Source organism: Marmota monax, unplaced genomic scaffold, assembly GCF_021218885.2.
Source record: "Marmota monax isolate L192 unplaced genomic scaffold, Marmota_monax_Labrador192_F-V1.1 WCK01_AAM20220418_F8-fsc00010, whole genome shotgun sequence".
Lineage (NCBI taxonomy): Eukaryota > Metazoa > Chordata > Mammalia > Rodentia > Sciuridae > Marmota > Marmota monax.
Window position 1 is genome coordinate 23540955 of NW_026692321.1, and position 12622 is coordinate 23553576.

At 34.5% G+C, this 12622-nt stretch overlaps 1 protein-coding gene across 4 annotated transcripts in view; it reads left to right on the forward strand.

The window, feature by feature from the left end:
- Slc30a6 (solute carrier family 30 member 6) overlaps nucleotides 1-12622 on the forward strand; it is a 45857-nt gene that overhangs the window by 29538 nt on the left and 3697 nt on the right. For 3 of the 4 annotated variants that reach the window (XM_046441595.2, XM_046441596.2, XM_046441598.2), the window contains 5 exons: nucleotides 208-256; nucleotides 946-1065; nucleotides 4141-4243; nucleotides 5595-5642; nucleotides 7046-7114. In XM_046441595.2, the coding sequence (XP_046297551.1) occupies nucleotides 208-256; nucleotides 946-1065; nucleotides 4141-4243; nucleotides 5595-5642; nucleotides 7046-7114 (389 nt within the window). The remainder of the gene's footprint in view (nucleotides 1-207; nucleotides 257-945; nucleotides 1066-4140; nucleotides 4244-5594; nucleotides 5643-7045; nucleotides 7115-12622) is intronic. The other variant, XM_046441599.1, reaches the window with a different exon arrangement.

The following is a 12622-nucleotide window of genomic DNA, read 5'->3' on the forward strand; positions in this document are numbered from 1 at the left end:
GCTTTGATACATATAACCAAATTTACTTCTAAAAAGGTTATCTACGTTTTATTTTCACTAGGTGGAAATGCAGTTTCCCATAAATTTGGGGAGTAGGATTTTCTTTTGTAATTTTATGCAGTCACTGTTGAACTTTTAAAAGGATAAAAAGTATTTCTAGAAGCAGTTTATTCTTCTATATAGATAACAAGTATTTTCTTCTTAAAGCTGCTAGTACAAGTTGGCTTCAAGAGCATGTTGCAGATCTTAGTCGAAGGTAAGATGGCATCAAGTTTCATGATATCCATAATTTTTTAAATATTCACAAGAAATGCATCTATCAGAGCTGGGGTTGTGGCTCAGTGGTAGAGTGCTTGCCTAGCATGTGTGAGGCACTAGGTTCCATCCTCAGCACGTCATAAATGTAAAATGAAGATATTGTGTCCACCTAAAACTAAAATACATAAATAAATAAATATATATATATATATATATATATATATATATTAAAAAAAGAAATACATCTATCATGGGGACTTTATTTGTTGCTGAGATTAGAGCATGAATCTCACATATTTGATTCTTATTCTCCCTTTTCTTTTTATTTGATTATATAGAAGTTTTGTTTCCAAATACTTTGTGTTTTCTTTACGAGGTATATTATTTGAACTAAAATATAAGTTATCAATCTGGGTACAGTGGTGTATGCCTATAATCCCAGGGACTCAGGAGGGTGAGGCCAGAGGATCACAAGTTTGAGGCCAGCCTTAGCAACTTAGCAGAACCCTCAGCAACCCTGTAAGACTGTGTCTCAATAAAATAAAAAGGACTGGAGATGTAATGTAGTTCAGTGCTGAAGCACCCCAGTACCCTCCCTGAAGAAATATCATAAAATAAAGTTATTTTTTACAAGGTTTTCATCAGTATTATATGAATTTTGCTAATGAATACTCTGTTTTTTCATAGCTTGTGTGGAATTATTCCAGGACTTAGCAGTATCTTCCTTCCCCGAATGAATCCATTTGTTTTGATTGATCTTGCTGGAGCATTTGCTCTTTGTATTACATACATGCTAATTGAAATTAAGTAAGTATTTTTTTTTTTATTGCCATCAAGTGTTTAGATTCCTAGGGCCTGGCATTTAAGAGCATCTGCAGGATGGATTGGAGTCAGGTTTCTAGCATTTTTGCTAATGACCTATGTAACTATGGTCAAGTCTTGTCATCAAGTGTCTTCATCTGAAAAATTAAGGGAATTGGGCTCAATAAGTATTTCTCACAACAATCTATAATGCAGACTGGAAAACGATTTAAATTCCCCACTGCTGACCTGATGAGTGAACAGAAGAGGACAGTAAGAGAGATCTAAGCTACAGCTGCTATTGCTGAGAGAGGGAGAAGAGGAAGTAGGTGTGAAGCAATTTTTTTTTAAAGCCTTTTAGGAAATAGATATTATGGCTCTTTTAACATTTTGACATAATTCTTTGATTCTTTTGCCCTTTAAATATTGGTGTTTATTAGAATCTTTCCTGAATTGTATTATTCTTGTTTTTATGCTCTCCTAAAGCTGATATACAATTACTTATTTTTATTTATTACCTCCAAGGATTTCAAGATCTTTATTTCTAGCCTAGATCACTATTGAATTCCAGTAGGCTTATCTTCCTGGCTGTTCATGTCTGCCTCACTGGTTTCACCTGTTGCTGAAGCTGCTTTTTCTTTTATTTCCCACCCTCAGTGAATACTATTATCTTCTATTCCAATAGATTCTTTTTAAAAAATTGTGTTAAAAGATGCACAACATAATGCATAACAATTTTGACATATATGGTTCAGTGGCTTTAAGTACATTCATATTTTTCTGCAGTCATCACAACTGTCCATCTCCAGAACTTTTTCATCATCCCTTCACTGAAAGTGTGTCCATTAAACAATAACTTCAGTCTTCCCCTACCCACTGTCCCTGGCAACCACCATTCTAGTTTGTGTTTCTGATTTTGATTACTCTTAACTACCTCCCTCATATAGATAGAATCATTCAGTATTTGTCTTTTTGTAAATGGCATATTTTACACAGTATAATGTTTTTAAGGTTCATTCATGTTGTAGCATGTGTCAGAATTTCCTCCCTTTTAAGTCTGAATAACATTTTGATGTGCATACCACATTTTGTTTTCCTCATTCATCCATCAGTGGACATTTGGGTTATTTCTATTTTTTTTTTTTGGCTACTATAAATAATGCCACTATGAACATAGGAATTCTTGGGAGTATATACTCAGAAATGGAATTGCTGGATCACATGGTATTTCTATATTTAATTTTTTCAAGGAAGTCCAATATATTGGGGGGTTTTTGTTTGTTTGTTTTATGTTTTTTTGTGGTACTAGGTGAATTCTCAGTACATCTTCTGCCCTTTTTATTTATTTATTTATTTATTTTGTAAGACGGAGTCTTGCTTAATTGCCAAGGCTAACCTCAAACTTGTGATCCTCCTGCCTTAGCCTCCCAAGTAGCTGGGATTACAGGCATGTACCACTTCACCCAGTCCAATGCATTCTCAAATACCTGCTTTTCTTCCCTTCTCCCCTTTCCCTCTTCGCCAAATAAATTCTAATTGGTATCCAAGTCCTATTTAGTCTTTTCTTTATTTTTTACCGTCTTCTCTTTCCTATTCCTGACCCAATTAAGGCCTTTGTCATCATTACCTTGACTTAATTAGAATACTCTTCTAAACTTCTTTTTTTTTAATTTGTTCTTTTGAGTTATACATAACAATAGAATGTATTTTGACAAATCACACATACATGAAGTATAACTTTGCATTTTTGTGATTGTACATGATATGAAGTTACAGTCTTCTAGACTTCTAATTTTAATTCTCATCCATCACCTGTTATTGTCTATTTTACTACTAACATGATTATTCAGAATTGCTAATCTAGACATAGTGTTTTTCCACCTTAAACCCCTCTCCTTTGTATATTGGTAAAAATTCAAAGTTGTTACCAGGAACAGTGCTACACACCTATAAACCCAACAACTCTGGGAATGAGGTAGGAGGATCATAAAAGCCAGCCTGGGTAACTTAGCAGAACCCTGTCTCAAAATAAAAAGAGGAAAAAGGGCTGGGGATGTAGCTCAATAGTAGAGTATGATTCCATCCCCAGCACCACCACAAGTTTTTTTTGTTTTTGTTTTTGTTTTTTTTTTTAATTTTAAAGTTGTTAGCATGAAGTCCTATACAGGCAAGCCCCTGCCAACCTATCTAGCCACCCATCTGCCTATACCACATTGTTCGTGGTTTCATTGCTGTATCAGGGTTTTAATGCTCTTTCATATGCTGCTTTTACTGTTTTGAATGTCTTCCCCCTGCTTATTTTACTTGTCTTTGAAGACTTACCTCTTTTTTCATAATTAGACTTTCTGGATCATCCCCACCCAGTAGCTGCATCATTCACTCCTTTGAACATCCATGACACCATGTAGAAACTTTTATTTTACTACACAAAGTACTTCATGTTTTTCATATGTATATTCCTGCTCTTTCTAAGGTGGAGATGCCTTATTTGTGTTTCTAGTCCCAGCATATAGCAAAAAGTTAAAAGGACAAGACCATCTTGTAACCATTGACATTTCGTTTGTCTTCTTAATAGAATTTCAACAAAGTCTGAATTGTTCATAAGATGTTGTTCTTTATCCACAGCGTTGCTATAACAGACTCCCGAGAATTTTGAAAATTTTTTATCAAAACAATTATTATTTACAGGAAAATTAATAGAATCATTGATGAACTCCATTAGTCTCTCTGTATCAGAAATTACTAGTTGAAGTTTTTTATTTGTGTATCTCAAGCAAATATATTTGAAATCTTTCTAGTTGACAAGTAGATTGAAATATATGTAGTGAGTAAATGCTTACATTTTTTCTTATCCTTTCTCCGCATGAATTAGCACAATTATTAGTTGTTTTTCTGCTGTAATTTAACAGGAAGGGACTTTAGATAGAAACTTTTTTTCTCCTTTAAGGTGCTCCTTTGTCAGTAGGGGCCATTTGTGATAAGAAAGATCCTCTTGCCTTAAATAATTAGTGGTCAGTAGATTGAATTGTGAGATGCCTAGTGAAGCATACATTTAAGATTTGGAATTTTTTTTCTTTTTAGTAATTACTTTGCTGTGGACACCGCGTCTGCAATAGCCATTGCCCTGATGACATTCGGTACCATGTATCCCATGAGCGTGTACAGTGGAAAAGTGCTACTCCAGGTAAGGTTCTTGGAATATGCATGTTTACCCATGTTCTACCAATTGAAACTCTGGTTGCTAAAAGTTTTATAGGAAAAAAATGATTTATTATGAAAATTTTATTAACTAGAGGGCTCTGTTAGCAATTAAGTCAAACAATACTTTCTGAAATCCATATAGTAAGAACCAGGTGGGATTTCATCAGTCCATAAAGTAGGCACAAATCCTCCTGTGCTTCTGTGACATGCAATCATGAACTTAAAATTATTTGCCTTGGGTAATGTTTCCTTAAAAAAAAATTGGGGGTTATCTTTTTTCCCCTCAGTAAATAGGTCTTAGCTGTTATAATCTGGTTATGATTTTTTTTCTTATTTCCTGTCTTTGGCTCATTGAGATGTAAATTTCAGATGTAAATATGATGAATTTCTACTTTTTAAAACAGTAGAAACACATTAAACAAGACCCAGACTAGAAAGGTGAACAGTTTCTTAGGGCTAGATAGGTATGTAAGCAATGCTCTTCCTTCTGTCTCTTACCTTCATGTCTTTTTCTTTTTAAATTTATGGGCAGTCACTCCATCTCTAAAAGCGGTAATAACAATAGGATAAGCCAGACACAGCTGTACTCCTAGCAAATTGAGAGCCTAGGCAAGAGGATCACAATTTTAAAGTTAAGCCAGGCATGATGGTGCACACCTGTAATATCAGTGACTCATGCAGAAAGATTTCAGGTCCAAGGCCAGCTTCAGCAACTTAACAAGGCCCTAAGCAACTTAGTGAGACACTGTCTCAAAATAAATAAAAAGGGCAGGGAATATAGATCAGTGATAAAATGCCCTTGGGTTCAATTCCCAGTGCCAAAAAAAAAAAAAAAGATGAAGAAGAATTGCAGAGTCCTATGCACTTACAAAATGTTACTTTTCAAACCATTTCTTGAAGACTTTTTATTGCTTGGTTGGTTCTTTGAGCTTTATTTGGTTCTAGCAATAGCAGCTTCTCTTCTTTGTGAGATAACATTATGAGTATGGACCAATTAGTGATGTTGTTCTATTAGTGAGCCAGTTGAAACCTTACTTTTCTAAATCACGATAGGGCACATGTGAAAACCAAAGATGGGTTTAAAATTCATATGGAGGGGGCTGGGGCTGTAGTTCAGTGGCAGAGCGCTTGCCTAGCATGTGTGAGGCACTGGTGTTCCATCCTCAGCACCACATAAAAATAAATAAAGATATCAAAATAAGATTTTAAAAAAAAGCTATGAGGTGATGGATATGCTAATTAAGTTTAAAAAAATCCATTTGGAGGGATTTCAGGACCATGGTTACAAAATTACTTTTCTCCATAGGCTATTCATATTTTTTTTTTTCCCCCAGACAACACCACCCCATGTTATTGGTCAGTTGGATAAACTTATCAGAGAGGTAAGATGGAATGATAAATAAAATCATTTTAATTTATGTTAGGAATTGAAAGGGTGGGTACATACAATATTTTATTGAAACCTACCTAAATCTTACTCTAGGAGAGTTTATGTTCTTTGTAGTAACAGAGTCAGAACATAGTAGCAAAAATGGAAAATAAATTGAGGAGTTGCTCAGTATGGAAGACAAATTCACTTTAAATAAGTGTGGAAGGTAATGATCTAAAGACCACCTGATTAATTTTTTAAATGCTGTGATTTTTTTCTGACTCTGTATTCAAATCTAGAATTTTGTAAACACAGAGTCTACTTTTACCTGTTAATTACTTCACCTGACATCTTGATCTAGACTTTAGACTTTTTATTGTTATAAATTTCAGCCTGCTTCCTAATAAAGCCATAAGATAGGTGAATTATCTTGGTACTATTCAAACTCCTGGTTGTTGGTATCACAAAGGTCACTTCTTCCAACATAGCTGTCCACATGTCTCAGCTTGTGAAATTGACACTGGATATGCCTTCTGTGCTACTGTACTTATAAGCCACACATTTTATGTCTGGCCTTGGAATTTCCTGACAGCCCACATTCAAATAATATTTTGTGTTGTACGGAGATTTGTTATAAGGAAATCCAGGGAAGGAATGATTGAGAAGATAAAAAAAAAACTAATACACAAATGCTAAATATAAATATGTGCCATGTAGGTATAATTAAAAGAAGCATACGCTATTGAAGTGAGGGGAGAGTAAGACTTAGTAGTCATGATTTGACTCTAGAAGGATTGGGGCAGTACTATGCAATCAAGAATGTTTATCTTGCCGGGCGAGGTGGCGTACACCTGTAATCTCAGCGGCTCCGGAGGCTGAGGCAGAAGATCGTGAGTTCAAAGCCAGCCTCAGCAAAAGTGAGATGCTAAGCAACTCAATGAAACCCTGTCTTTAAATAAAATACAAAATTGGGCTGGGGATGTGGCTCAGTGGTTGGGTGCCGCTGAGTTCAATCCCCTGTACCAAAAAAAAAGAATGGTGTCTTACTGGGTACAGTGGTGCATGCCTGTGATCCCAGTAACTTGGGAGGCTAAGGCAGGAGGGTTGTGAGTTCAAAGCCAGCCTCAATAACTTAGTGAGGCCCTAAGCAGCTTAGTGAGAAAATTATATTCTCAAAATCAAATATAAAAAAGAGCTTGGAATATGGCTCAGTGGTTAAGTGTCCCTGGGTTCAATTCCTGGTGCAAAAAAAAAAAAAAAAGTGTCTTGGGTGGCCTAGTACTTCTCTTGGCTGAGTGTCCTTGTGCAGGGCTCACCATAATATTCTAAGCTTAGATTAAGTCCATAATGCGACTGAAATGTGTTTCATATGTCAAATGCAGATAACTCTCATAACCTATTTCTGTTTCTGATTAGGTTTCTACCTTGGATGGAGTTTTAGAAGTCCGAAATGAACATTTTTGGACCCTAGGATTTGGCTCATTGGTATGTTTTCTACTTATTACTTAAAATAAAATTTAAAACATAGTTTTTAATTTCTAAAACTGAAAAAGGGGTTTTTTTTAGAATTTTTGTAGGGCTTTTGATTTCCATTTCAAATCCAAATTTGGATTCAGTTACCTACCTGAGATTAATTAATTAATTAATTTTTTTAACCTTCAAACTACTGCTGATCTTAATACTGGACTGTCCAGAAAAGACAAGTCCATAGTCAGTGTTTCCTTAATATGAGAATGTTGCAAAAGTAAAAAATACAATTATGTCTTTTTAACCATAGTTCTAATTCTGTAGATTTTGCTGAGCATGTTAAAGAGTTGCAGTAACACAACTTGCTTCAACATAAAAGTCCATACTTCCTTTTGTCTTTTTGAACCCGGGCTCAACCCCTCAATCACTGAGCTACATCTCCAGTCACCACCCTACCCCACCCTCAACGACTTTTTTTTTTTTTGAGACAGGATCTCAATAAGTGGTTCAGGCTGGCCTTGAACTTGGAATCTACCTGTCTCAGCCTCCCAAGTAGCTGAGATAACAGCAGGCACCACTATGCCCAGCTAAAATTCCATGTTTTCTAATCCAGTTTGGACCTCAATACCAGAGAAATTTTATTATGGCATGGTTTCATTCCTGTGTCAGGATGACAAGAAAAATACAAAAACATATCCTCCCCCTAAAATTTAAATCACCCTATTATGTAGAGAAAACTGCTGTTGAAATTTTGGTGTTTATAGTTAAACTGGTTCTCCTTAGAAAATGAGACCATTCTATTTTATAATTTGCCCTTTGCACTATTTTTTTGGTAGGATTTTTATTAAGGTATCTTTAAGGGGCTGGAGTTGTGGCTCAGCAGTAGAGCACTCGCCTCACACGTGCAAGGCCCCGGGTTCAATCCTCAGCACCACATAAAATAAATAAATAAATAAATAAAGTTATTGTGTCCAACTACAAAAAAAATTTTTTTTTAAAAAGGTATCTTTAAAACCCTGAAACCTGGTTATTTACATCCACAAACTTTGTGCTGCCAGCCAATATTTAGGAGACTGGGATTTAGTATTGGAGCAAAACAGCTAAAATTCTTACCCAGGCTTTTCCTTATAATGTGGGGAGACAGTAGGAGGGGGTACAGATTTCCTTCAGCCTACTTATTATATCATAAAGTTTTCTATGTCCTTAAATACTCTTCTACAGTATAATTTTTAAAAAAGCAAAGTGGGTTTTATTTTTCTAACATGACATAAATTCCAGAAGTGGGCAGATCAGAGCTGGTCCAACAATTCAGATTATCAACCAAATTTGTAATCTTTAGTGTCAGATTTATGCACTCAGTGGAAAAATAGCTGCGTCACCTCTGCCTCTACCCACTCTTCCCCTCTCTAGTCATTTCAGATATGTAAAACTTATTCTCTGATAAACTCTTCAGAAAGGGCTAATGAGAGCAATATTTTTAAATGTTGAGAAGTTTGTAGACACTATACTTGAAAATCAGTTGGTTGGATATAAAATCACTAGTGCAGTTTGTTTTCTTGAGTTTCTTAAATACATTACCTCATCTATCTCTGGAATAAAGTACTGCTGGACAAATCCAAATGACAGTCTTATTGTTTTTCCTTGTATAGGTAACTATCTTTTTGCCTGGATGCCCCCCAGCTTTTTTTTTTTTTTCTTTAAAGGGTCTAGGAGTATTGCTCAGTGGTAGAGCTTGTGCTTAACATGCCTAGGTTCCATCCTCAAAACTAAAATACATAGATAGATAGATAGATAGATAGATAGATAGATAGATCAGTAGGTGGGAAGGTAGATAGATAGATAGATCGATCTTGGTATTGCTCATTCATCAGGTATAGTGTATCCTCTGATGAATGCTATTTCAAAAATAATTTTAAACAATATTTTCTTTAAGTATAGTTCTTAATATGTGTTCTGTTTTCTTGCTTTGGTTTCCTTCTTCCAGAATTCCTGTTCTATGCATGTTGGGGCTTTGCCTTTCTTTCATATGTTATTTTCTCCAAAATCCTTATCATATTTTAATTTTTTTTCAATTTAAAAAATTTTTCTTCTTTTTGACTTTTTTTTCTTAAGGTATACTTACTTGTTTTTTCATTTCTTCTAGTATAATCTTCATTTCTGGAGTGATTTTGTTTTTCCTTGTATTTTAGTTGTCATCTCATTTCCACATTTTTGTAATTCTGATTCATGTTCTTGTTTCATGCCTTTTGACTTATTTTTAAAAAGCAGGTAATAGTTTTTACCTCATTTATAGTTATGTATTTTATATATACATACACACACATACACACTTCATTTTATTTATTTTTCATGTTGTGCTGAGGATTGAACCCAGTGCCTCACACATACTAGGCAAGCACTCTACCACTGAGTCGCAACCCTAGCCCTCATACTTATGTCTTTCTGATCATCTTTTATAATCTCTTACATTTTTTTCTTATAGTAATTTTATGTGATTTTTGACCTTGATTCTTTTCTGTTGTCCATTTTTATGGGAAATTAGCTTTCCTGTGTTTTATAATTAGGACTGGTTTAAAATAGTTCATATAAAATCATGGGTTTGAGCTCCCTTTTTTGATGATTTTTATAAAGTGAACGTTTTTGTTTTGTTGAGTTTTTTCCTCCTAACTATTCTACATCTGAATCTCCTTTATCCTTTGTCTCTGCTGGGCTACTCAATTGGATTCTCTTCCCAGTTGTTTCTACTTATTGTTGGGCTTTGTCCTAGAAGGGAGCTTTGCCTGGCTACTTGAGAGCTCACGGGGCTCAGGCTCCTACAGCTCTTCAGACTTATGGCAGAGCCAGTGAACTCACCCAGGATTGAGATGTGTGAAGCCTCTCCTGGTTTCAGCTACCTTTCTCAGATTGACTGTCCTAGATTTCTGTTAAGTGCCATTTAGCTGCTTCTGGGTTTTTAGGTCAGTCAGGTGTCCTGTTACTTCCTTTTGTTCCTCCTGCACAGATTCTGATGTCTTGCAGGTTTTACCGCTTATATTTGTGACTTCATAGGAGTACCAATGTTATTAAGTTTGGTAGTTTTTTTGGTTTTGCTTTTGTTTTCTTTTTAGTTGTAAATGGACACAAACACATTTATTTATTTATTTGTTTGTTTGTTTGTTTTTTATGGTGCAGAGGATCAGACTCAGTGCCTCACACATGCTAGGCAAGCACTCAACCACTAAGCTACAACCCTAGCTCCCAGCCCTTAAGTTGTTTTGGTCGATGTTGTTCATAGATTTTCAGTTTTGTTGTCTTAGCTTTTCTATTTTTGCAAGGATATTTGGGGATTTCAAAAACCACTGCCATCTTCCAAGAATCCCAACATAATTTTTAGTAGTTGCAGTTTTACATTATATACATATGCCATATTTTATTATATCAATCCCCAAATGGACATTTAGATGGTTTTCTATTTTTTCCTAAACAGGATGGGATGAACATTTGGTGGAATGATCTTTACACATATCTGTTATTATTCCTTAAGATTAATTTTTAGAAGTGATTTTTGTAAGAAAATAATCACATTTTTTTGTGTTTTGGTGCAAAATGCCTTCTACCAACTTATATTCCTCCAGTTCTGCAGCTCATTTTTAACCATTCTTTTAATTATACTGACCATATTAATAAATAAGTAGACAAATGTTTCTTAAGCTGGATGGCTTATGAACACAAAGAATATAGTCATCTAAACTATTCAGAATTTTATTATCTAGAAACCATACCTACCTACATAGTCCCTCAGTAAGACCCCGGAAATTAACAGGCTTTTAAGCTGCCTAAAATGTATGTAACAAAAACCTTAGATTAACACATGTAACAAACTCATAGGAAACTGTTCAAGCTCATATCCTGGAATGGTTTTTCATTTGTTTTGATTACTTTGCATTCCATGTCAAACCACAAAATGATAGTGTCAAAGAAAAGAGAGAATTAAAGATGACTTGATTTATTTTTTTAATATTTATTTTTTAGTTGTAGTTGGACACAATATCTTTATTTCACTTATTTATTTTATGTGGTATTGAGGATTGAACCCAGGGTCTCGCACATGTGAGGTGAGTGCTCTACTGCTGAGCCACAACCCTAGCCCAAAGATGACTTGATTTATATACATGGCCTGTCTTACCTAAAAGTAATTAACTACAAGTCATGTTAAAGGAATATAAGGGTTTTTTTAATGTTATGATTGACAATAGCTTTTGTATTAGTATTCTATAATTAATGTTTCAAGTCATAGATTCACACACATTGTAATTAGATGCTAATTTATGTACAGTTTATGTTTTGTAATAACTTTAAAAATTACTTTAAAGCTTACTTTATCTACAAATCAACAAAGCATGTTTGCTGGACATTTTATTTAATTTTATTCATTACATATTTTTATTTGGCAAATAATAGCTATTAGAAAACTAAAAACTTGTAACTTGTAAGTCACAAAGAATAAAAATCCTTAATAATTTTGCCATATAGAGATAATTGCTTTTCTTGATATTTTTCTGTTTGTCTGTTTTAACCAAAATAGGATCATTGTTATACCTACATTTTATTATTTACTTGAAAAATATAATGCGTAATAAACACCTTTTCAGGTTAATAAATGTAATGCCTATGGCCCTCTATCCTTCTAGTATCTAGGATAGAAACCTTGAGATCATCTCAGATGAGTCCATCTCCTTCATCTATTAGTACCAGGTGGTATCAGGTCTTCTCACTTCTACCTCTGGAGTGTGACTAATCCATCTGTTCCTCTCTGATCCCACTATTTTTGTTGTAGCTCAGCTCTCCTCATTTCAAACCTAGACTGTTGCACTCATTTCCTACCTGGTTACCAGTCGTCCATACCTGCATTTTTTCCAAACTCAGATTATTTCACTTCTATTTGAATGCTATTAAATCAGAACTTCTTTATCATTTTTAGAGCCATGTATTAGCCTAACTTTTTAATGTATTACCTACATATCTTCCCCCCCCTTCTCTTTTCTTCTTTTCTTTTTTAAAAATGTTTTATATTTGTAGATGGACAGAATGCCTTTATCTTATTTGTTTATTTTTATGTGATGCTAAGGATTGAACCCATTGCCTCACATGCTAAGCAAGTGCTCTGCCATTGAGCTGCAGCCCCAGCCCCTTCTCTTTCTTCTTATCGTTCCTTCTTCTGCCCCTCAAAATGTTTGTACTTCTTTATATATTAGTATAAATTACAATATTGCTTATTCTTAATAGGTATGCCATGTATTTTAATTGCTCTTCCCTCAGCACCAAATTCCTTTCTCCACTTTTTGAAATTCCATTTAATCATCGGTCCTAGGTCAAATGCAGTCTTCTTTCGAAGTCTTCTCCATTTGGAATTAATACTTACCTGTTGTTCCCATCTACCATGTTTTCATATACTTTATTTTTTTCTGTCATGTGTTTTAACTTATACCTATCTTTGTCTTAACTGAATTTTTTATATTTTAAATAGTCAGAAATTATTTCTTCAAC